This window comes from Nuphar pumila, chromosome 2 (genome assembly GCF_984573655.1).
Source record: "Nuphar pumila chromosome 2, dmNupPumi1.hap1.1, whole genome shotgun sequence".
Taxonomy (NCBI): domain Eukaryota; kingdom Viridiplantae; phylum Streptophyta; class Magnoliopsida; order Nymphaeales; family Nymphaeaceae; genus Nuphar; species Nuphar pumila.
The window spans coordinates 22,314,491-22,341,896 of record NC_143250.1 but is presented as its reverse complement, the minus strand read 5'-3'; the positions used below and the strand labels follow the sequence as shown (position 1 = coordinate 22,341,896).

Here is a 27,406-nt window from a genome sequence, read left to right as displayed (position 1 = left end):
AGAAGAGCTTGACTCTATGGCAAAGAACCAAGTGTGGGATCTTGTACCTCGACCTGATGGAGTTAGACCTGTTGGTTGTAAATGGGTTTACAAAACCAAAACAGACTCTAAAGGTCATGTGGAGAGGTACAAGGCTAGGCTTGTTGCAAAAGGTTTCACACAGATAGAGGGCATTGATTATAATGAGATTTTTTCTCCTGTCTCAACTAAAGATTCATTAAGAATAATCATGGCCCTCGTAGCTCATTTTGATTTAGAGCTGCATCAGATGGATGTGAAAACTGCCTTCCTGAATGGGGATCTGGATGAGGAGGTATACATGCAACAACCTCCTGGTTTCAGTATAGACGACTCAAATAACTTAGTTTGCAAATTGAATAAGTCAATTTATGGACTTAAACAGGCCTCCCGCCAGTGGTATAAGAAGTTCAATCAGGTAATAATGAACTTTGAATTCACTGAAAACATTATTGATCAGTGTATTTACATTAAGTCTAGTGGGAGTAAGTTCATAATTTTGGTTTTATATGTTGACGATATTCTTTTTGCAACTGATGATTTGAGTCTTTTACATGAAACAAAAGACTTTCTTTCCTCTCATTTCGATATGAAAGACATGGGTGAGGCCACTTATGTCCTTGGAATCGAGATCCGTCGTAACAGAACTAAGGGTGTCCTTGGCCTATCTTAGAAATCCTATATCCTTAAGGTTCTTAAAAGATATGGGATGGAGAATTGTTCTCCTAGTTCGGCACCTATAGTGAAAGGGGATAAATTGAGCTTGAAGGACTGTCCTCAGGATGATATTGCGAAGGCTCAGATAGATGCTGTCCCATATGCTTCAGCAGTTGGGAGTTTACAGTACGCGCAGACCTGCACTCGACCTGATATAGCATTTGCTGTGGGAATGCTTGGTAGATATCAGTCAAATCCAGGCATTGCGCATTGGAAGGCAGCGAAGAAGGTCATGCGCTATTTACAAGGAACGAAAGACTATATGTTGACCTACAGGAAAGCTGACCACCTAGAGGTCGTTGGATACTCTGATGCGAACTTAGGAGGGTGTATTGACAGTAGAAAATCCACTACTTGATACATTTTTCTTCTAGCGGGTGGTGCTGTCTCATGGAGAAGCGGAAAGCAGTCTACCACTGCTGCTCATACCATGGAGGCGGAATTTATTGCTCTATACGAGACTTCGTCACAGGCCATTTGGATAAGGAACTTCATTATGGGTCTTGGTATAGTGGACTCTATTGAGAGACCACTAAAGATCTTTTGTGATAATGAAGCAGCCGTGTCTTTTTTCAAATAACAACAAGAGCTCAACATCGTGTCGACACATGGAGTTAAAATATGTTGTTGTTAAAGAAATGGCTTAGAATCATTTGGTATGTATTGATACAATTGGGACGAAGGAAATGACTGCGGATCCCCTTACTAAAGGGCTAGCACCGGGATTGTATTCCCAACATGTAAAGGGGATGGGTCTTTTTGATTCCTTCTGATGTATGACAATACATTATGTAATCACATTTGTGTTTATATTTTGATTCTCAAAGGTTTTGAATTATTGTTGATTTTGCATAAAGAATCTCTCATATGGGTTAGAGAGAATAGCAGAATAACAATATTAAAGGACCAATAGAATAGGTGAGAGACCAACCTATTCATAAAGGTAATTTCTTTACATGCCTAAGCACTGAAGGTGAATTGTAGTGTAGTACAAGAAAATATGACATTTCATAAAGGGGTGTTCATATCCTTGACTCATACGATTCATCCTTGTGATAAAGGGTGGCATGTGAACCCACATGAAGAATTAAATCGAGATAACGGTATACACCTCGATTTAGTACACTTTTGGTGTCAATGGGTCAAGTGGGAGAATGTTGGACATTATGGGTTACGGGTCCAACCCGCAATCTGACCTGGTTTGATACCATGTTAGTGGGTCACGTAAGTGACTGTATGATGGAGGTAGTGGGTGGGAGTTACGTGAATGTGGAGAGACCACATTCACGTAACTGCCCAATTCTTCATTATATAAAGTGGTTTTGGAGTTACGAAAATGATGAGATTTCGTAACAATTCCCTGCCAAATATTGTTCTGCATACAGGAGCAGCAGAACGGGTCCTGCTCACCGTCGACATTAGGCCTGGGCTCATTGTGGGCGTCGACCGGCTGAGGAGAACGCCTAATCACCTACACAATCAATGGCGAATCCAGGTACGCTCCTTGTCTATTTGTTTTCACAGGGTTTTAGCCCAACAGTATGGACTCATCTATTATGATTTACATTTCACTGTCTTTGAGGCCACCTCTCTATACAGGAGTGGCTATGATATTCGCAGTTGAGTGCCACAAGGGACGACGTTATGTACCCCATCCATTTTCGGTCCAGTACCACCCTTCATTGGCGAGGAAAAGATTGCGTTGAAGTGACTCGAAAAAAGCTATGGGAGGGCATGAGAACAAAATTCAACCTAGAAGAATGGAGGATGAACATATGGGCCTACATCAATGATGTAGGCCCAACAACCTGAATTAGGTAGTTTGGACGTGGAGGCATACATAAAAGCTTTCAAGGAATTGCGTCTGCAAAAATATGCATTGAAGTGCTGAAGAGATTTAAGCTAGTTTGAAATATGGAAGTAGAAATTGAAAGACAGGAGATTCATTGAAACGATCGTGTATGAGAATGCAATCACTTTCTATTTTCAATGTGGATCAACCTATCATCAGGAACCTAAGGAGAAGGCACAGACACGGGCATGATCTCATTCAGTATAGCACTAAAATGCAACGACCATTTCCTCGTGTATAATGCCCAAAACCATCACATAATTCACACCAAACAAGCAGTTGATATAAATAAATGCCACTGAATATCTAGTTATGTGTTTCAACATACCAAGCCCACAAAGAAAAAAACTTATGCTTCCTTCCACAGATCTCTCTCTCTCTCTCTCTCTCTCACACACACACACACACACACACACACACACACACACAACACGATTTTAGTTATCAAGACATTGATTCAGTAGAAGCACACCCTCACACGAACCAAAGAAGCATATCACTGGACCAAGTCCAGACTGAAGTCCCACAGTTTTCTTGCCAGCTCTGGGTCATTGGCAAGGTTGCTCGGTTCTGTTTCATTGCAATCATAGAAATACTTGCCAGTTACACCTCGCACTTGGGGATTCAATGCAACATAGCATGTTGTTGCTGCTCCCTGTGAAAACACATGAAATAAAGCCACGTTCATTATTATTATTTTAAGTAGATAAAGGCAGCCAGGTCTGAAGAGAGAATTGACTAAAAGATTTTAAACTGCACCTGCTGCACGTTTTTCAATGTAAATCTGCTGATTAAATGAGCAATGTCTGCAATATAGTAGAAACTGTTAAACATCTTGAAGAACACCATGCAACTATTGTGAAAAGAAGAAAGGCTGCAAGGAAGCGTTTAATTTTTAATCAAAGCCGTCAGATTGTAAGAACTACTTGAACTAATCCTAGTTTTTGAAAACATTAGGATACTATGATGCTCTGCACAACTGAAGCCAAGTTGGAGAAGATTAGCCTAGGGACCATTAACTTCATAATGGACTTTTAGAAAAATGAGCCTGACTGAATTCCATAGATATTGAACAACTTATCTTCTTAGGATGGTTCATCATTGTCATGTGTCTTACTGGCCAATACTAATTTGTATGAGTTTTAGTTTCAGATATGTCCAACATGGACCGATGTAAAGGAAAAGTTAAAGGACATGATAAAATAGAAAAACAAGCCCTAAAGTTAGTGCGACAAAAATAAAGTATTCCATATGTAACAAACAAAAAGGGAAAAGATAAATATGATGTCATAGTTGAAATGTGATGTAGAACTGGTTGTATCTCATAAACTATACACCTAGTTATATTGTAGATCTTTTCTTTTTGGGAAACTAAAAAAGAAAATTTTCAAGTTCAGAACTGATTTATGAGTGATAAGATATTAAGATGTCATCCAGATACAAAGAGATAGTCAACCAAGAAAAGAAAATTAGCTTCTACCATCAGTACATGAATATCCATTGACGGGAACCTAGTCAAGAGACATACTTAAACAACCAACAAATCCTAGACAAACCACAATTTCCATTTGAGTGAAGGAATGAAGAGATAGATAATCCTCATTCAATACTCTGTTTATAATGTTCATGACAAATGACAGGCTCAATAAGCTTGTAAATAAATGGACAGTCAAGTGAAGAGGGGAAGAGAGAAGAGAAGGATCCAAGAATCTGGTTTAAGAAGTCAATCAATACTTAGGAAGATCAGTTCTGAAAATAGTAAAAATGTACCAATTATCCTGCTGTTATATAGTTATCCAAGCACTTCCAAATGTGATTAGAGAATTTCATGTCTCAAATTATTCATACAAAACCTTTTTCCTGACGAAGTATGAAGCAATTGGCACGATCCACCACAAACCAGTGTAGCAATTGAACATGACTCTCATGTGGAATATAAACACTTTTCTTAAGAAAGGCTTTGTTGTAGGACATAGGAAAGCCTTGTTTTGATACATGAGAGAACAAGTATTTGTGACTGAAAATAAAGTTTGGTATCCGCATACATGAAACAATAGAATATGTCTTTAAAATATAGCATCACAGGCAATGCAAAAAGCAACTGAAACCTTTCGGAAATGACGCAAAATAACAGAGTAAAATACAAAATAGAAGAAACAATATCCATTAGAAGGATAATCAAGTTTACAAGGTACCATAAGCTACTTTATGGCATCCTAAGCATTAAGATGTCAAAAACATACAAGGATGATATAGCTTACTGTTAATGAGACCATGATAACGCAGAAGGTTGGTGGCAATTACTCCTGGATGTAGTGAATTAGCAGTTATCTGCACCCCTTCTTCCTGCTTCAACAAGAGAAGGGCTGTTAAGCTTCTATTTTGTAAAAAAATCCCCATTTAAAGGGAATTTTTCTTTTCATAAACTGCATGTGAAAATCAAATTTTATGCAAAATCTGCCCCAGAAGCCCAAATTCTGGGCCTCATCAAATGTACTCAATATGTGAACACCTTGAGACGTCTAGAAAGCTCATTGGCATGGAGTACATTGGCGAGCTTTGACTGTCCATATGCACCCAAGCTAGTATACCTGCATATTTAACAATGTTAACAATGATGTAAAGTTTTGGTTTCTAGAACATTCCTCTAAAAGTAGCAGATGAATCAGGGGAAATAGTAATCTCGATTTAAGTTTCCTATATCGTTTGGAGAAAATCTGTTCTGTGAGCAATGTGGATAAAAGAAAATAGAAAAACAATGTTTCTATTGGGAAGTGACGGATCATTGTCAAAAATCAACCTAACACAGAAAAAACAATGATGTACCTGTCTTTATCATTGATTTCATCAAACCGGATCCCCTCTTTGTATGGATATCTGTGACTTTCAGATGAAAGGTTGACAATTCTCCCTTCTATATTACTTTCCTGAGCTGTGGTTTTCATTTTCTCCAACAAAAGATCTGTCAAAAGAAAATGACCTGCAAAGAGCATGACAAAGACTCGTCAGCAGGCTTCCCAATTCCAAAAGCATATTCATGAGAAAGATTCATTGCTACCTAGCGTTAAACCACTGATAAGCAGCTAAATATCCTTAACTCTTATCTCATTTAGGTTCATTTATAATGTTTTGTCACCCTTTCTATCAAATAACAGTCAAAATCCACATAGCACACGTCCAAAGCACTGCATTGAACATCAGGCATTGCATTTCCAGCACTTGCTTCAATTTTTCAGTAGATAGCCTCATCCTCATACTCACATTTATTAAGATGCTGCTTGTTGGAACAAGAAGATTTTCTTTTCTCCCAAAATGGAGAAAAGGCAACTAGAAGACAGCATAGAATAGGAAAATGCACTTATTTAAATTCAAACTAAGTTCTCTAAGAAAATGTTACTTTTACAAACTCCAGTACTGGATACATATGCATAGCGCCAGCACCCAAAATGTCAAATACAAAACTCTTGATTGTGTAAAAAAGGTGTAGCAGCTTTGAGACAGAGTTTTGAAAAAGAACAAGAGCTAGTCTATATCATCACAAAAATGATATTTGAAAATAAAGGATTGTTTCCACAATCCATTCTGCTAAAATATGCTAATTTGAACCACATGTGATAAATCTCAACATAGTTAATCAAATCTTTTTTGTTCCATAGTAAACACTAGAAATGTCTTGTCTTGAGCATAAAGGATCTTATGCTTTATACATGCTTACAGAATAAAAGTACACAATTTGATGTTTGAATCAACAAACTTACCTAGATGATTTGTCGCAAATTGAAGTTCAATTCCATCTTGGGAGAGGAGATATGGTGTCGCCATAACGCCTGCATTGTTACTTCAAATAACACAAAACTAGGTGTCATGATTTAAGCTACTAGTAAACAGGTACAAATTACAAGTTCACCCACTTGACAAACAAGCTAGGACAAACTGCTCTTGTGCATTCTTACATGAGAATGTTTAATGGAAGATTTCGAGACTTATATTCGGATGCAAACTTCCTTGTTGATGACTTAGAGGTAAGGTCTAGCTCCATGACATCTACTTTGGCAGTTGGATTGTCCTTGATGATGGTTTCTTTCACATTTCTACCAGCATCTGTGTTCCTGACTGCCATAACTACATGAACACCTCTTAGTGCAAGAACACGGGCTGTCTCAGCACCAATACCACTTGATGCACCTGCAAATACAAGAGATGTATTCACTAAATATTAAAAATTGGAAGACAAAATAATGTATTGATTGGGAAATCTGTCATGTACATCCAAGTCTGGGATGCAACCCGTGTTCAGCATTTCAGTTACAGTGGACATCATGGGCATCTAAAAAACGTGTGTATCTATATATCTATATATCTATATATCTATATATCTATATATGGCTTATTATACACTTGTGACCCTTGTTCCTTCCATTCCTAGACTTGTCTTATGCACGTCACATGGATATTAATGTTCTGTCATAAATGTCATGTTCTACATTCATGTCCAAGCATGCCAACCAGACTTACAGAATCTTCTTATGTTCATCCTATCATAGATTGGTCCCTGGATCATCAACGGTGCCACCTCCCTCTCTCTCTTTCGCACACACACACTTTCTCATGCTAATTGGAGGGGCCTCCCTTTTACTAACAGTCATATTTTTCCTAAATTACATTGTAAAATTTTTCGTGTGCATATCTCAGCTGCCACCTCAACCATTCCCCTTTGCAACTCTATTTTGCCATGGTCATTCCTCTTGCTTGATGGTGGCCATCTTTTATTAGCGTTGCTCTAACCCCTTGATTCTCTACCAGATTTCAGTCAATAACCAACCACATCCTCAATCAGAGAACAAGTCCCTGTCTTCAGTAACCTAAGTATATTCATCAATAATAACCATATTGTACTAAGAAAAATCTAAATATGAAACATGAAAAGGGGAAAAGAAATATCTGACTTCATGGTCATCCGTTCAACATTTCCAATTATCTGTGATACTCTTCACACCGACAGACAGTTCCCTTTCCTAAATAAGAAAAAAGTAAACAAAAGAGGCTAACTCACTATGAGCTGGTGGTCATGTTTCAACTTATCAAATCTAAGACAACAGTCATGAAGACCACGCTTTTCATTTCTTAAAGGTACATAATCACATAGACAGATCTTAATGAACCATAATTTACAAAATTCTGCCTCTAAGCAACCACCTATGTACAATTTGGAGACCACATCTCAATTTTCCTTTTCCGACAACAATATCTACAGAAACATCTTACAAAATCAACCCTTTAAGCAGTGGGAATTCATGGTTTGTGACTTTGGGTTGGATTTTTGGCTCAGGATAACAGAGTTGTAACTTGCTCTGTTTTGGGGGCCGTTTCTAGCGGGCACTCTATATTGCTATGTTACTGTATTTTGTTCTTGGTTTTCCTCTTTGTCTTTTCTCTGCTTTTCCTTTCAAGGGGACTACTCATCAACTTCATGGTGCTAATTCTTCAAACCTATAAACGAGACTCAACTTTCTTCCCCGAAAAAAAAAACCCAAGAAGAACAAGATAACTGAGTTCTCAACACCTTGTTCTCAAAAACCACATAAACCCTTTCAAAAACTCACCAAAGTAACAAACCAACTAATGATACACCACAGACTTCAACCCTTTGCTCAATAAAATACAGAAAGAAAAACAAAATCCATATCCAATTTTGACGCCAAGATTTCCATATGACCACAACTAGACACCAGAGCTATTCATTCAACAAAAAAAAATCACAAAAACAAGTAAATAGAATTCTTCAGTTGTTACTGGCAATAACCATAGACGCAATAATTATAAGGGTCACAATCACCATGTTGATTTCTCTACACCAAAAAGAGGAAAACAGAGGAAAAGAAAGAGGCAAAAAGGATGACACCCACCAGTGACAATAGCAACAAGGCCCCTCCCATCCACTCCTTGTGTGACCTCCTCAGCTGTAGATCGAGCAGAGAACCCAGAAGGCCCCCTGAGTGCCAACAGCCACACCATTTTCTTCTCTTCTTCTCTCAAAACAAATTTTCTCCAAGTTGGTATCCGTTTATAAGCTCAGACGTTCCTTCTTTGTTGGACCCGCTGATCGTCGCCACCTTTAACTTAAATAATTCAGAGCATCATCACCCCTCCTTTTTTGACTCTATTGTAAAGCACGTTTTCTTGGCTCAAATGAGAATTCTCGTTTGTCTCATTCCTCACGTGCAAGCAAACGTGAGAAAATAAAATAGTGAGATTTTAAATTCACACCTGAGGTTATTTTGATAATTCAAAATCACGTTGTCAATCTAGCAAATTGGATTCACGCGTAATTCTAGATCGCAAGTGATGCAAGCAAACACGTGAGCGACTTTAATACAATGTCAAAGTGCACCTACCTATCTTTATTATTGATCATTAACTCAAGTTAAATCTCAATTAAGATGAGGCAAATGACAATAATACGTTGAAATTATTAAGAGAGAAATCTATTTAAGGGAGGACCTTCTGCTCTTAATTTAAAAAATGGGCCTTATGTTTTTAAAATACCAGATATGAGCTATTGTTTCTTGAAAACTGCCAAACAAGGGTATGTATTTATTATTGCCTTTTAACTCAAATCAAATCATAAGTCAAATTACAATAATAACGATTGTGATTAAGCTGTCAAACGGTTTACTTTTTGCTTTTGATGCGGATGAATAATTGTTTTGTTAATTTTCAAAGCTCATTACACTAAAAAAAAAAAACACACATTTTTCGAGAAGATAGATGTTGACTTGAGAAGTCCTTATATAACTGTTTTCCGGAAAAGCACGGCCTATATTTAGAATTTCAAAAAAGTGAAGCCCATTTTTTTAATTAAGAGCAAAAAAGATTGGCCCTTGATTGGAATTATTCATTTATAATACCTACACTTCTCTCTTCTATGACGGTAAATATATACTTTTAACGCCAAAGGGCAAGGAGGTTAACAGGGGTGGACCATCGGATTGGGCTGGGCCGTGTCAGCCCGATCCAAAGCTAATTAAGGCCTGAAAATAATTTGAGCCGCCGAGAGCTCGACCCACGATTTTTCAGGCTCAGGTAGTAGGAACTTGCCTGAGACCTGTCGATTAATTTAGGATCGGCTCAGGCGCCCACGGGTCCAAGCTTCCTAAAACAGTATCCAAATAGGTGGAAGGTCCCTTTTTTATAGGTGGAGAGTGTTGCTATTCTCTTTTTTCATCCATGGGACTAAATGTCACGCAATTAAGCTTTTTTAATTTTTTAATGCCCAATAGTGGATTTGATTCCCTCGAATACCCTACCATTACGCCCCTTCCAGATTCGGCACCAAGCAAAGCAAATAGCAGCCAACACTTCCATACCCACCGTCACTTCTTGAAAATTTAACAAAAAGAGGACCAGAGTCAACTCTCTAATACATGTAAACCGCATCAGCTGTGGTAGGATTAGGGGTGGCAAAATCTGATCCGACCCGCCAACCCGCTTCTTAGCCGGGTTAGGGTTTGGCTTAAAAGGGTTCATGTCGTAAACGGGTCGTGTTCGTGTTAGGGGTATGCCAACCCGTTTGACCGGTTTAATAAACGGGTTAGGCGGGCGGGTCAACCCGTTTACACGAACCCGTCAACCCGCAACCCGTTTATATATATATATATATATATATATATATATATATATATATATATATATATATATATATATATATATATATATATATATATATATATATATGAACTTATCTAACCCTAACTCCTAACTTTACACTTAAGTCACCCACCTAACTCCTTCCTACCCGGCCGCAGCCGAGAGCCCGAGACCTCTCCTCTCCAGTGGTGATGTGCTCATGTGCGGTTATCGTGTCTATGTTATCGGGTCGACCCATTTAATAAACGGGTCACCGTGTCGTGTCGACCCGACCAGTTTATTAAACGGATTAACTGTGTCGAGTTACCCATTTAATAAATGGGTCATGTTCGTGTTTGCCACATCCGACCCGTTTAATAAACGGGGCGTGTTCGTGTTGAGGTATTCTGACCCGCCGACCCGACCCGATTGCCACCCCTAGGTGGTATATGTGGCCATGCCTCTTGTATCAAACATTGAATTCTGCCCTCACTCTCTATGGGGATTATTCTCTTCCGGCCCTTACCACCTTTACTTCTTTTCCTTACCTATAAGTGAAAAAGTTGCTTTGAGGTTTCTTGTTTTTAGGTGTCTTTTAAGTAAAAAAGCTAAATAATTGAGCAAAAACAAAATAAGTGCAAGGTGGTCATGAAATTCTCGCTTCCACAATAGATAATAATATGCAGGCCCCATTTTTGCATACGATCAAAGATGTAATGTCCAAGCAAGAAAGTGTGCTCTAAGAGAGGGTCCAACACCCCAAACGGCACCCTTGGGTAGCCAATCCATACAAACGTTTCAGCAAGCTTAATAGCATGAGGCAACAGAAAAATCACCATTAGGTGAAATTGATAATTTAAAAAAACCATCCGCGTCTAAAGGAGATAAAAAATATTAACAAAATAGTGATTTACAATAGAAATCAGATCAGAAAGTTGCGATTTACAGTAGAAATCATATCAGAAAGTAGCGATTTACAGTAAAAATCATATTAGCGAGTAGCGATTTACAATATAAATCAGATTAGAGAGTAGCGATTTACAATAGAAATCATATTAGAGAGTAACGATTTATAATATAAATTAGATTAGAGAGTAGCGATTTACAATAGAAATCAGATCAGAGAGTAACGATTTATAGTAGAAATTAGATCAGAGAATAGTAATTTATAGTAGAAATCAGATTAGAGAGTAGTGATTTACAATAGAAATCAGATCAGAGAGTAACGATTTATAGTAGAAATCAAATAAAAAAGTAGTGATTTACAGTAGAAATCATATCAGAGAGTAATGATTTACAGTAAAAATCAGATCAGAGAGTAGCGATTTACAGTGAAAATCAGATCAGAGAGTAGCAATTTATAGTAGAAATCAGATCAGAAATTAGTCATTTACAGTGAAAATCAGACCAGAGAGTAACGATTTACAATAAAAATCAGATCAGAGAGTAGCGATTTATAGTGAAAATCAGATAAGAGAGTAGTGATTTACAGCAAAAATCAGATCAGAGAGTAACAATTTATAATAAAAATCAGATCAAAGAGTAGTGATTTACAGTAAAAATCAGATAAGAGAGTAGCAATTTATAATGAAAATCAGATCAGAGAGTAGTGATTTACAGTAGAAATCAGATCAGAGAGTAGCGATTTCTAGTGTAAATCGCTACTCTCTAATCTGAATTTCACTTTAAATCGCTACTCTTTGATCTGATTTCTACTGTAAATGGCTACTCTTTGATCTCATTTTTATTGTAAATCGCTACTCTCTAATTTGATTTCTACTATAAATTGCTACTCTCTGATCTGATTTCTACAGTAAATCGCTACTCTCTAATCTGATTTCTATTGTAAATTGCTACTCTATGATCTGATTTCTACTGTAAATCGTTACTCTCTAATATAATCTTTTTTGTAAATCGCTACTCTTTGTCTACTCCGTTCGATGCTGCTATCATTATCTCTTTTGTAAATCACTATTCTTTGTCTACTCAGTTCGACGCTTGCACCCTGGTATCATGATGAACAATAGACAAAATATTGATTTCTCTGATAATTCAACTATTTCTCACGAGCAAACAATGACAAAGGGTGCTCCAATGACAATAGACGATGACAAAGAGTGCTTCGACGACAGTAAACGACAACAAAGGGTGCTTCGGCGTCAGCAGACGACGACAAAGGGTGCGTCGTAAAAGGGAGCTCCTGTTACAGCAAATGGTGCGTTGTCAAAGGGTGATCCGAAATGTTTAGGGCAAAATATTGCGAGGAGCTCCTGTTACAATAAATGAGTTTATTGCTTAGGGCGAAAACAAAATGTTTGGACTTTAAAGAGTTAAGATCATCCCCCCTTCTCTGGATGGAGGACATTTTTGTTCTTTTTCTAAAATCATCATTTCATGGTGGGAATGACAAGAAAGGGTACTTAAGTCTTTGCAACTGCACCAGACTCTGATGCTAACTGATGTCGACACACACGGGGATACGAGCCCCATGTGCTTACATATATTCGGACCACCGAAGATGCACCTGCATGTTCGGGGGGAGAACATATAACCTGCTTCGAGGATGCCTCCTTCCAAGAATGGTATGGTCACCAAAGAGTGGAAAAAATCGACAAGTCATATTTACGTTTCAAAAAAGTGGCCCAAGGACTATCAGTTTTAGCTAAACGCTACCGCCAATGACATCGCAAAGCCATATTAAATTGAGACACCCTTTAATACCCAAACCACCATGATTTAAGGGCTTTGAAACAACATTCCAATTAACTAGAACCTTGGTCGGACCATTACCAGGAAACTCGAGAAGATCTTATTGATTCTTGAGTCTTATTTTTCGACATATGAAAGAATTAAATATGGTGCACCATTAGTTCACTAAGAACATGCTGAATCAAGATTACTGACGCTGGTTTAGAGAGAAGTTTTTCATGCCAACATTGAATCTGGGAATGAATTTTTTCTTTGAGAAAAAACCAAAGATCTTGATTTGGGCGCTTATACAAAATTTTAAGTCCCAAAAAATTAAAAGGAAGTGATGCCCGTCTACACCCAAATAGTATTTTTTCAAGGTTCACATATAGTTGATGTTGAAATATGGATCATATCTAACCTAATGTGACCCGGTTTGACATGGATATATCATGAGATAGCATGACTCATGAAAGTTATAGGGCAGTTATTACAACTGCTCATGTAGGGTAACCATTGATTGTGGTAACCTCCCATTATAGGCTTCTCTCAGAAGTATATAAAAGGAGGCCTAAAAGGAGGCCTGATTGCTTGATGAGAACAACCAAGGGGTGTTCTTTTTCTCTCATTTGGGTTCAGGGTCCTGCTTACCATCGACTTGACAGTCTGAGCTCATTGTGGGTGTCAATAAGCTGAGGAGAATGCCAAGCACTCGCGTACCCTTGTTTCATTCATGGCATTTATCAGTATCTATTCTTGCTTTTACATTCTGATTTTATTTTCTAAAATGCTAACAATGGGTTATGGGCCCACACTTGGCATTCCGCTATGCACGTGGATGCACCAATGTTCCTGCGACACTCGTTGGAATTTTGTTTTTAGCCGTATGTCTTTTTAGAGCCATCTACTTTTGTTTTTTGTTGGCGGTTTTCTGTTGACAGATGGCCGCCAGCTGCCACCAATGCGGACAATAGTACGGTCGATCGCAAGTTAGCAGGGATAGGGGGTGCACGTTGTCACCGGTAGTGGGATGCCGGTAGGTTTCCTATTTCTGCAGATCATCGCCGACATTGAGCTATTGTCAAGGGAAATTAGTTTCCTATTTCTACAGTCTTCTAGCCACTGCAACCACCGCCGACTGGTCACCATTGATCGATTGTCGTTGTCGCCTGCAATGGCCGGTCGTCGATGGCGACAATCACCGGTGGTGGATGTAAAAAAAAAAGGAAAAGGGGTGATTCTGTTTTTGTTAGCTTTTGGCCATTACAACCACCGATGGACGACGGTGACTGGCCACCATTGATCGTCTGTCGTCGTCGCCTGCAATGGCCGGTCGTCGATGGTGACAATCAACCGACGGTGGATGTAAAAAAAAGGGAAAAGGGGTGATTTTGTTTTTTGTTAGCTTTCGGCCATTGCAACCACCGACAGACGAAAGTGGAAGACGACGACTAGTCACCATCGACCAGTGATAGCCCTCAGCTGCTTTGGCTGGCCGCCTGTCGTGATGGTAGCCTCGACAAAGCCTATATATAAAAAAATATAAACCCTTTTTTTCCTTACCTTTGTTGGCGCCAGTGTGGAGGTCACGTTGGCGGAGGGTGTTTGTCGCCAGTTGGGGGGGTTGTCGTCACTGGCGGAACCACCGGTGATGGTGGCCGTCAGACGTGGGGCAACATGAGGCTCAGGCGATTTTCAGTTTCTATAGAAAATTGAAGGCGTTCAGTTTAAAATTGAACACATGTCGAGTTCCACTATAGCAATCTACATTGGAACCCGACCCGACAGGTGGCCCGATCCAAACCTGATCCATGTGGATTGGGTATTGGATCTGAGTCTGTGGGGGGGGGGATCCAGATCCAGATTCTTCATTTTGGGTGGATCTGGTTTCCGTCCATCCCAGGGCAGACCCAATCCAGATTTGGATCAGTTATGGACTGAGTGGATCAGGTCTGGATCCGATGTATGGGTCAGACTCGTACCGGTAGAACCGGACAGACCCGGATCCATTTGGGGTTCCGGGTCTGGTCTGATCCAGACAGATCGAACCCAGGAACTGGATCTGACCCAAATCATTTACGAATCTAGACCAGGTTGAGGATCTAGATCCAACCCATATACTTTATGGATCAAATTCGAATATGAAACAGTTTGATAACCCAGATCTAACCTGGTTCTTGTTTGGATCGGGTTTGGTTCTGGATCAGTTTATGGATTCGGATCCTATTTGGATTGGATCTGGATCATGGGATCTAACTTGGGACCCAATCATAAACGGGTCTAGATCCAAACCTAGGGATCTAATCCAGGATCCATTGGAAATAGATTTGGATCCAAATTGAACTTAATTGGGTCCAAAACAATGTTCATGTACTATTTACACCTGAACCGATTTTGTGATTGATACGGGGCATTTCAGGACTGATTCAGAGTCTTTCTAACCGGTTCATATCAGTTTTCCACCGGTTCTTGAATGTAGAGATCTTGTTTTCATGAATCAGTGAAGGAATAAGGATTTTTTTCATTCAACTTTAAGTGTTTATACGCTTTTGTACATATTTTAGATCAGTTCAACAATTTTGAGACCGGTTCAGACCCTTAGTTGATCGATTCAAGGTCGTTTTAGACTGGTTCAAAGTATTTTTTAGGCATGTTCCAGCATAAGCACCCCGAGTTTTACCCACAAGAACATGTTTTTGTTATTTTTCATGCTTTATAAGTATTTATTATCATGAAAGCATGACTTTTTACATGCATTTGATGTTATTTAAAGTTACATGATAGTTAAGCATGAATTATGACTAAATTCATGACATATATGATGTATTTTTATCAAATTTTATTTATGCATATGAGTTGATGCATGAACCAATATTTTTTGATGATATAATACATATTTTGTCATGAATATACATGCATTATCATATGTGCATGGGCATGCTCTATAATACGAATATTTTGCCGTAAAAGATCTCGATTAACTAAATCATGCAATTACCAAAGTGATCTAAGTTGTGTTGATTGAGGATTCTTTGGACCATGCTAAGATTTGGTATTATGATTGTGTGTGACTTTATAAAACAATGATTCTACCCAAAGGTAGATTAGTGTGGTCCAAATTCACACAAAGTGTAATAGTAGACGTGTATATCAGCTCATAAAGCATGTTTGTACCCAAAAGTATAGTGTTAAATTGTCTCTAGTTATATGATCTGCTAATTTTACCAATTGAAGTTAATTCCTTGTAAATTGAGGAGATGAAGCAATTATGTGTATTATCATTTTCACTAAAGTAGAACGATAATGACCAAATTATATTTGTCTCGAAAAAGATAAATAATAAAGGGTCTTAGTTTTTACCTTTTCAACATGAGTCTCATTTGAGCAATTATAAGTTTTTTTCTTTTTGTTTTTTGTAGTACTAGGTTCTTTTATCATTGACGACTCTAGTAACATCCTCACTTTAGATAAATCCAATTTCTCATATTGAAAAGAAATAATATTATTCACTCTAGGTTACATAGACCTATATTTGATTCTTAGAATTGACGAACCTCCCACTATTACAGAGTAGAGTACAGTCACGCAGAAGACTACGTCTAAGAAGTGAGAGTACTCGAATAGACTTAGCCAGTTGCTTTTACAATCTCGGGTGGCGAAGAATATTCGAGGTGTCATCCCTCACTGATGGACATTGAAAGAATTTCTAGGAGCCATTGAAGCTTAGTTCGTCAGTTCTAATTAGGTTAGGGCCAGTACACTGATGTCAAAGTTGGTGTGTATAAAATATTTTGGTGATAGTCATATCCGACAACACATCTTGGAGATGAAAAGCATTGCATCTCAGCGGAATGACATGAAATTTGCTATTTTGAACTCATTCCTAGTCCATCTAATTTTGACCTCGTTACCTATTGAATATGGACCCTTCAAGATCTCCTATAATACACATAACAATAAGTGGTCTTTAATGCCTCTTAACTAAGTGTGTTGAAGAAGAAAGACTGAAGAGTGATAGAGTGTCAAGTATACATATGGCCTCTCATCGGGTAAAACATAGGCCGGGGGCAAAGAAAAGTTTCTTTAATAAGAAGAACAAGAAGAAAACCTCTGGGTGAGTTTAAACTCTCAGGTGAAAGCCAAATCCTAGGCAAGAAGTTCTTCTATAAAGTGTTTCTTCTGCAAGAAGAAGAGACATAAGAAGGTAGATTTACTGAAGTGTAAGAAATGTCTTGAGAATAAAGGTAATAAGTCATTTGTTTCTCATGAGTGCAATCTAATCCATGTTCCATTGCATAGTTGGTAAATTGATTTTGGTGCCACAGTGTATATTGATAACTCTTTGCAAGCATTTCTGAACAAAAGGAAACCAACAGAGTATGAAAGAAACAACTTCTCAGGAAATAAGATGTGTTTGTATGTCAAGAACGTTGGGACTTGCAGAGTTGTATTGGAGTCAGGATTCATTTTGGATATGGTTGATACATTTTATATTTTATTCTATAGTCAGAACCTTATTTTGATTTCAAAACTTGAGAAGTTTGGTTTTGTCTTTAAATTTGAAAACTTCAAGCTTATTATTGTTAAAAGTTCTATTCATATAGGTTCTACATATGTGTGTGATGTTTTGTATTGTTTGAAAACCAAATGTTAAATTCAGAAATCTCACTCCGTTGATAATACAATGATTGACAATAAATGTGGCCTAAAAGAGGATCAATCTTATTTGCTTTGTCATTAAAGGTTAGGACATGTCTCAAAAGAGATAGTCCAAAGACTTATGAAAGAAGAAATTATTGGATTTCTTGATTTCATAGATACAAACTATGTATTGAATGCATAAAGGTTAAGCAGTCTAACACATATAAGAAATATGTCAAATACAATAATAGAAAATTGAAAATCATGCATATAGATATTTGCAGGTATTTTCTTCTCATGTTACGTATGCAAAAAATATTTTGTCACCTTTATAGACGATTACTCATGGTATATGTATCTCTACTTATTATTTGAAAAATCAGAAGTCTTTCAGGTTTTTAAAGACTTCAAGAAAAAAGTAGAGAAAAGATCAGTGAAGTCATTAAAATGGTTAGGTCCGATAAAGGTGGTGAATATTATAGTTGTTTCATTGAGATGGGACAAAAAGAAAGGTTATTATCACAGTTTCTAAAAGTGAAAGGTGTTGTACCTTAATATACCATGTCTGGTAGTGCTTACCAGAATGGTATAACTGAAAGAAGAAACTGTACGCTTAAAAAATTGTTTGAGTGATGCTGAATCACTCAAACCTTCCCATGACCTTGTGGGGGTAAAGCTCTTAGGACAATAGTGCATATTTTTAATATGGTTCTTACAAAGATTGTCCAAAAGACTCTTTATAAATTATGGACTGGTAAAAGACCTTATTTCTCGCATGTGCGCATATGGGGATGTCCAGCTGAAGCTAAATTGTATAACCCACATATAAAAGTTTTTTATCTCAAGACAACTAGTAAATTTTTTATTGGTTATCCAAAAAGATCAAAAGGCTTTAGCTTTTATTGTGCATCTTATACACCACAGATAGTGAAAATAGATAAAGCAAGATTTCTTGAAAATAGTTTTGTTGGGATAGATGCATCTAAAAGTTTCGAAAATGCAGGATTCAGGTTTTATACCTATGAAGGATAAGAGCCTAGTTTTCCCTATCATTGTCCCTTTAGATAATGTTAGTGAAAATCCAATTAATGAACGTCATTCTCTAATAGAACAAGTTGCTGATGAGAATATATAACAATAATAGGATATAGAGGTTCATTTTAAACCACCTATAGCATCTATATGGAGGTCTACGAGAACCAGAAAATTTGTTATCCATTCAAACTATATGGTGTATTTGCAAGAGCTCAATGATTTCATAGATATTGATGATGATCCCTTTACCTTTGCAGAAGCCATTGAAAGTAAAAGATCGACATATTGGATCAATTTCATGAAAGAAGAGTTTGACTCTATGACAAAGAATCAAGTGTGGATTCATATACCTTGACCTGATGGAGTAAGACCTGTTGGTTGTAAGTAGGTCTTAAAGAGCAACACTGACTTCAAAGAGTAAGTGGAGAGGTACAAGGCTAGGCTCATTACAAAGGGTTTTACATAGATGGAGGGCATTGATTATAATGAGACTTTTTCTCCTGTCTCAATTAAGGAATCATTAAGGATAATCATGGCCCTCGTATTTCATTTTCATTTAGATCTACATCAAATGAATGTGAAAACTGTTTTCCTGAATGAAGATCTAAAAGATGAGATATATATGCAATTTCAGTGTAGATGACTCAAACTATTTAGTTTGCAAATTGAAGAAGTCAATCTATGGACTTAAACAAACCTTCTGCTAATGGTATAAAAAGTTCAATCAGGCAATTTTGAACTTTGAATTTACTGAAAATGTTGTTGATCAGTGCATTTACCTTAAGGTTAATGGGAGTAAGTTCATAATTCTTGTTTTGTATATTGACGATATTTTTCTTGCAACTAATGATTTGAGCATACTACATGAGATAAAAGGTTTTATTTTCTCTCATTTTAACATGAAGGACATAGGTGAGGCCACATATGCATTTACAATTGAGATCTGTCATAATAGAACTAAGGGTGTCATTGGTCTCTCTCAGAAATCTTATATCCTTATAGTTATTAAAAGATATGGGATGAAAAATTGTTCTCCTGGTTCGACACCCATAGTGAAAAAGGATAAATTGAGTCTAAAGGGTTGTCCTTAGGATGATAATGAAAAAACTCATATGGAAACTATCCCATATGCTTCGACAGTTGGGAGTTTACAGTACGTGTAGACCTACACCCGACCAGATATTGTATTTATTGTGGGAATGCTTGGTAGATATCAGTTTAATCCAGGCATTGCACACTGGAAGGCAACAAAGAAGGTCATGCATTATTTGCTAGGAACGAAGGACTATATATTGACCTACAAAAAGGTTGATCACCAAAAGGTCATTAGATACTCTGATGCAGACTTGAGAGGATGTCTCAACAGTAGAAAGACCACCAATGGATACATCTTTTTACTGGCAGGTGGTGTCATCTCATAGAGAAGTGAAAAGTATTTTACAACTATTGCTTATACCATGGAGGCAAAATTCATTGCTTTATACAAGACTTTATCTCAGGACATTTGGATAAGAAACTTTATTATGGGTATCGGGATTATGGACTCTATTGAGAGACCACTAAATATCTTTTGTGATAATGAAGTTATTGTGTCATTCTCGAATAACAACAAGAGTTCAACCTCGTATTGACACATAGAGTTAAAATACTCTGTTGTTAAAGAAAGGGTCGAGAATCATTTAGTGTGTATTGATATAATTCGTATGAAGAAAATAACTGTGGATCCTCTTACTAAAGGACTAACACTGAGATTATATTTTTAACATATAAAGGAGATGTGCATGTTTGATTCCTTCTAATGTATGACAATACATTATAATTATATGTGATCACATTTATGAAGCAAAATTAATTCTCTATAGCTTTGCGTATTGTCTGCAAAAAATATCTCTCATTTGAGTCGAGAGAATAGTAGAATAACAATGTTAAATGACCAATAGAATGGGTTAGAGACCAATCTATTCATAAGGGTAATTTTAACATGCTAAAACACATAAAATGAATTATATTGTAGTGTATGAAAATATAATATTTCATAAAGAGGTGTTCATCTCCATGACTCATATGATTCATTCTTGTGATACAGGATAACATGTGAACCCATATAGAAATTAAATCGAGATAATGGTAAAACCTTGATAAAGTATTTTTCTATGTCAATGGGTCAACTGGGAGAATGTTGGAATATGGATAAGATCTAGCCAGATGTGTAACTCCCCAAAATTCTAAACTTGTAAACTTTTTAGGAAAATTTTGAAGCTTTGGAATCAATCATTTTTCAGAGTTTAAAATGGTAGTTCAACAAAAAACAGTGTTTGAAAGAACAAGTCAACTGACTTTGGATGCATTATGGGCAAACTTTCCTTTACACAATTACAAGACAATCATTAGCACTGAACCAAAATCCAGTGCTCGAACTGGTACATTTTCAAAATTCAGTGCTCGAACTGGTATATTTTCAAAAATCCAGTGCTCGAACTGGTACATTTTCAAAATTAAGTGCTTGAACTGGTACATTTTCAAAATCCAGTACTTGAACTGGTATATTTTCAAAAATCTAGTGCTTGAACTGGTATGTTTTCAAAATCCAGTGCTCGAACTGGTACATTTTCAAAATCGAGGGTTTGAACTGGCACTATTTCAAAATCCAGTGTTCGTACTGACATATTTTCCAAAAAATTCAGTGCTCATACTGGCACATTTCCAAAATCCAGTGCTTGTACGGATACACTTTGTAAAACTCAGTGCTTATACTGGTATTCTTCCAAAATCTAACCCCGTGTTAGTATCCCATCAATCATATCAGTCGATCTTCTAGGTTCAGTTCTCGTACGAACCTCTCATTAAAATCAAATTTCTAATCTTGACCTCCGAGTCATCCAATTTCCAATTTCGACCTCTGGGTCATCCTCTGGGTCCTTCAAGTTCCAATTTCGACCTTAGGGTCATTCAATTCTAAAACTTCGACATTCGGGTCATTCAATTCTTTAAATTTGACTTAGGGTCATTCAATCCTCAATTTTGGCCTTCGGGTCACCACAATTTCCAATTTCTAATTTCCAATTTTGACTTTCTAGTCATCCAATTTTGACCTCCAGGTCACGCCATTTCGACCTTTGGGTCAACCAATTCTCAATTCCGACCTTTGGGTCACTCAATTGCCAATTTTGACCTTCGGGTCACCCAATTTCCAATTTTCAATTTTCAATTTTCAATTTTCAATTTCGACCATTAGGTCATCCAATTTCAAACCTTCGAGTTACCAAGTCTATTTCAATCATTTTTGACCTACGGGTCACATTTACCAATCTAGGTCGTATTCATTCTGCCTATTGGCCCAATATCCAATTTCAATCATCTTCTCTTGCGAGAGACCCTTTTTATGGGGAGAGTTCGAGGGAGCTCGTTCTTTTCGCATGCTATCCAATTCGTTCACTTATCCCCTTTTCAGGGAGAGTTTGAAGGGACTCTCGTCTTTGTGAACTGTTTGCAAAACAATTTCCAATTTCACACAAGAAACCCTTTTATAGGGAGAGGCTCGACGGAGACTCGCTTTCCTTGTGGCCCCTCAATTTTCATACTAGGCCATTTCGTCATAAAGGACCCTCTTTTTAGAGAGAGTGTGATGGACTCGTTCCTTCATGACCCAATTCACCAACCTTAATACTATCAGCCTCCTTTCCATAAGAGAAGTCTAATGTTAGGGAGCTTTGACGAAAGCTCAATTTCTCTTCAAAAGTTCATTTTGCAAACACCTCCTTTTCAGGGAAGAGAGGAGTAATTTCCATTTCCCATTCAGGTAAGGGCTAAGCCTGAGTCTTCTCCTTTGGGGAAATGAGAGGATAATTTTTGTCACGGATGCTTTAAGATAGACTTCAAATGCTCTATTTTACCAATGATTTCAAGAATATTTTGTCAATTTGTCAATCAATTACTTGTTAATTTCAAAAATTTCTTTATTGCACAAATCTTTACCTCAGAATACCTTCAGCATTACTTCCAAAAGGGAAAAATCTTTTGCAAAGAAGGATTCAAAATTCAAATTCTTTCTATCGGCCAACCAAAAGGAGAAAGGATAAATCCTCGATATGGTCAGCAAAGAAAATTCAATGTTATGGCAAAGCCATAAATGATCGATATTGATCGCAGTTATGACACATCTTTAAAGACCATTCTTATGAAGATGAGGCAGTGGAAATATCCTGAGCGCTAGAAAAAGAGAGAATTTACCCAAACTCTGTCTCCTCAAATCACCTAAGCTGCAATTAAATATCTGCAAAAGGGATCTCTCAATTGTCGTCAAGATGAAGACGAATTATGCGAGTTAGATCCCCGGGGCCAAAGAAAATTTGAATCATCTCCAAGATGACGAAGTTTGTGACGAATCCTTTCAGAGAAAGTTCAAATCATCGCGAGATGAAGGCGAATGCGATGAACCTCCCGACAATCCCTAAAAGATATTTAATTTTCGCTATCACCAAGAGATCTTCAACCAATGAGTCAATATCGTCAATATAATCCCTGAGGCAAAGAAGGATTAAAACATCTTTAAGTAGAAGGAGTTTGTGACGTACCCTTTCCAAAGAGAGGGAGAGAGAGAGAGAGAGAGAAAAGAAAAAGAAAGAGAGAGAGGGAAAAGAAAAAAGAGAAAAGTCAGGACATCTCCAAAATGAAGGATGATGTAATAAACTCCCCCAAAACCCAAGAGAGCTCAAAGAGTGCAAAAGGACTATCATGAAAAATCCTCAAGATATCTCACTGCCAATTCTGCCAAGAATCTTCTTTAATTTTGAGAAATTCTATTATCAATATTCTTTCATCAATTGCTTTCATAATATTAAATTCTCTCTTTCTTGTTCATATCAAGGAAATTAATAGCTTCCTTGAAGAAGGTCAATCGCAGACAATTTGAATTCCAAATCTTGATTTTATGAAGTTAATCTCGTTTGAAGGTAATACTTCAAGTAGAAAAGAAGGAATATTTTTGCAACAATGTGCACCATTTTCAAATACTTTGAATCAACAACAAAATTTTCAACATTTCGACAATATTTTTTAGCTATCTTGACGTAAAATGAGAGCTTGATGTCCATTTTTGACACATCCAGACACCATTTTCATCCTTCTTTAGGACTTGATTACGGAAGTTTTCAAGATTCCTCCCCTTCTTGTATAATCTGAGCGCCCGGGCTCTCAGATTCACACACTTCCCTATGTCCCCATTGTCCCGCCATAGACAGTCTCATTTCAGTTCGAGGTCGAACCCCCAATCATTTTATCGCAAAAGGCATTTCAAAAGCTGATTTAGTCTCAGAAATGAGGCACCCAAGATCATTCCCTTTTCAAGCTTTAGGGACCCCATCTTCCTTTCTTTTGCAAAAAAAAAAAAAACTGTCAGATTTATTGTGCAAAATTCGAAGATTCCATCATGGTCTCTTCCTTCGAAGATATCATTCATTTTCCGCCCAATCAGGATAAGGATACAAATTTGAGCCTCATTTGATGAGGTATTTCATTTTCCGCCCAATCAGGATAAGGGTACAAACCTGAGCCTCATTTGATGAGGTATTTCATTTTCCGTCCAATCAGGATAAGGGTACAAACTTGAGCCTCATTTGATGAGGTATTCCGTTTTCCGCCCGATCAGGTTAAGGGTATAAACCTGAGCTTCATTTTGATGAGGTATTTCATTCCCCAATCAGATTAAGGGTCAAACCTGAGCTTTTTTCCATGCGAAACATTTTCTGTCCCATCCAGGTTAAGGGCAAAAACCTGAACTTCACCGCCATAGAGCAAATCTATTCCTCTTCGTTCTCCATTTCATATCTACCATCTTCACCAGGCTAATATTTCTATACCCAGTCAGATCCTTCTAACTGGGGCATTTTTTTATAGCCCAAATTTGGTGTGTTTTTCTTTGCCACTAAGCTCGGCCATAAGCCAACTTAGTAGCAAAGAGGGGCATCTGTAAACACCCTAAATTTTCACTCACCTTCCTAGCATTTCCACCAATCATCACATTGGGTTCTTCGAGATCACTGGAGAGCAAAATGGTCCTTTTTGAGATTGGACCTTGCAAAAAGTCCAAAATTCACTCTCAATTCTCCAAATTTTTCTATTTTATCTACAAATTGCGAATTTTCAAAATCCTACTCTTGACAAGAAGCAAGAATTTTTAATTCCTGATTCAGAATGACATTTCATGAAACATGTCTTTGTATATCATCGCATGAGCATTTCATATCATTTCACTACACAGCATGTCATTTCGAGATCCAGAATTCTTGATTTTCAAAATTGTCAATCCAGATTCGAGTTTCAACTTTTTTAAAAAATTGATTTCAAATCCCTAGGTTTTTAAAATTGCCAATTCTTTTCATCTTAACCCCTAGGACTCCGAATTACAAAAGTTTTCTCAGGAAAACAATCTGGATATTTTAATATTGATTTTTTAAAATGTCATCAGTTGGAAAGAAGGGGACAAAGCTTTAAATTTAGAAATTTTATTTCAACTTTTGCAAAAAGACTTCTGAATTCCTTTTCTATATAGTTTTAATATTTCTCCCTAAGGGGCCATCTTTCTTCTAAATTTTTAAAATTTAGCCAAATTTTGCTTTGTATTTTTTAAATTAGTCTAGTCTTATAAAATTTTCAAAAAAAAAAGGGTTTTTATATTTCGGTTTTGCTCTTATTTCAAATAAAGAAATGACGTGGGACCCACTCTGAGGTGGCGTCACACTCAAATTCCCAATTATTTCTCTTATTTCAATCTTGATTTCACGCGGGGCCCACCCTGGGGTGGCATAAATTTACCAATCTTTTTCTTTTCATTTTATTTATTTTACAAAATAAGAAAGTGGGCCCACGCATAAGTGGTGCCACACTAGAGCTTCCTGTAAAGAAAAACAAATATTTTTTTTATTTCAAAAGGTTTTCAAATCCGGCTGAGGTGGCACCACCTTAAAAAAAAAAGAAGAGAAAACTCGTTTTACCCATTTTTTTGTTTTCACTTTTTCAGCCCCCAAATGGCGCCATCGTGAATCCCTACCCACAAAACATTCACTTTACCTAAGTTTCAGGTAAATGAACTCAAAAGTTTTCAAATAAAGAAATCGTCCTCCTCCAAGATTGGCGAGATTTCGAAATTTTTCAAAAGTTTGTTGAAAAGTTTCAAATGATTTCAAAAACTTGTAACGAAGCTTTAAAAATCTCTGCTTTTTTCTGAAAAGCCTTCTGAAAACCTTTAAAAAAGAACCCCTTCTCTCGTTCACGGGACCAGACGGTTTCCTATTTTCCATCTTCCTCAAGCCGAAGAATCAAGGGACTTCAGCACATCTGCAAAGCACACAGAAGAAATACCCCTTTTCCTGCAGTCGGTTCTGAATATTGAGCCTCTTCCTCTCTTTTCCCCTACTTTCCCTCTTCATTTCTTCCCTATCAGATTCTCTTTCATTCCCTTTTTCGGTTCCCTCTGATGGCTCTCCCCTGGACCAACTAGAGGAAGCCCACCTTCGACTGGTTCATAAAAGTCGGTCCTGAAGCACCAGTCCCGTGGAATAATCCGATTCATCTCAATAGACAATGAAGGCATCACTTCATCTGTGAGATTAGTTTGCAGCAATAATATACAGGGAAGCATCGACTCCTTTGATTCACGGTAAGCAGTTCCCTCTTTGATCGATGCTATTTTCCTTTTCTCCATTTTGTTTTCTAGGATCTTCACGTTTTCCCTTTTCTTATTTCCCTGTTCACCCAAAAGCAGTGTTGTGTATCATTGAGCTGCCAATAACAACATCAATACTACATGTTTTGCAACAGTATCGAGGCCTATTGCATTTGAGGCCAACATATATCACATAATTTACCCTTTGCTTTAATGTATTGTTTTCACTTTCTCCCTGGCTCTTTGTTTAAATGTCTGTTATATTGCTTAGATGAATTTTGTTCATTACGTTCCCCTTTTCATTTCCTGTTTCTAACATACGCAGCATCTCTCATTTTGGCATTTGCATCAATTCATGTGTGTCGCATATGGTTATTTCACATAGCATCTCATATTCAACCAGCATTAGGTATCATATTTGTTCCCCTATTCATCCATATTCATGTGTATCTCTGCTCTGTTGAATGGCTTATACCATCCTCTACAATATATATATATATATATATATATATATATATATATATATATATATATATATATATATATATATATATATAGTTCATAAGTGTCTTTGCATCCCATATGCATTTCGTCTTTTATTAGTTGTCACTTTCCTTTTGTTTAAAGTTAGCTCTTTTATCTAGCACATTACTTGGCACATTTGCATTAAGTTTGATCCTGAGAACAATGATTGTTTTGCTCATATTAAGATGCTTAAGTATTATACGTCACTATTACTGCACATTTTTTTTTTATTAATGCAGTGGGTCAACCTCCTGTTTGGCATTCACTTCTAGTTATGTTTGTTACAGACATAAACTTGGATAGTATTCATGATATTGCCCCAATGTCGTTTGTTATATATTGCATGTCCTGCACTAAATTATCAATCCTATAGCATATTATGGTTTTGATTAATCCGTTGGGCCTTTGATGCCCCATGTGATTATCAACTAGTTTTTTGGGAGCTGTAATTGGCATATTACCCAAGTTTCTAATTTCGTTGAAGCTATACGCTTGCAGGCCTATTGGGTTCTTTCTTCATGGTAACCACAACCAGTTAAAGACCACCCATATATTCCATTGGCACTAGATAGCATCATGCATCATTAATTCCTTTTTTTTATGTCATGCTATTTTCCTGTATCATCAGTGTCATTTTACAT

At 37.1% G+C, this 27,406-nt stretch overlaps 1 protein-coding gene across 2 annotated transcripts; it reads right to left on the bottom strand.

The window, feature by feature from the left end:
• Nucleotides 1-2,866: 2,866 nt before the first annotated feature.
• On the bottom strand, nt 2,867-8,684 carry LOC149845015 (short-chain dehydrogenase TIC 32, chloroplastic-like). 2 transcript variants are annotated; one of them, XM_089995442.1, is made up of 8 exons: nt 8,494-8,684; nt 6,541-6,772; nt 6,346-6,425; nt 5,414-5,567; nt 5,100-5,178; nt 4,849-4,933; nt 3,347-3,393; nt 2,867-3,242 (listed from the first exon to the last, which is right to left on the bottom strand). In XM_089995442.1, the coding sequence occupies exons 1-8, from the start codon at nt 8,600-8,602 to the stop codon at nt 3,084-3,086; spliced, it is 945 nt and encodes a 314-aa protein (XP_089851568.1). In that variant the 5' UTR covers nt 8,603-8,684; the 3' UTR covers nt 2,867-3,083. The 2 variants fall into 2 exon arrangements, with proteins under 2 accessions (XP_089851568.1, XP_089851567.1); XM_089995441.1 differs by having other exon boundaries at nt 4,849-4,936; nt 8,494-8,680.
• Between the last annotated feature and the right edge of the window lie 18,722 nt (nt 8,685-27,406).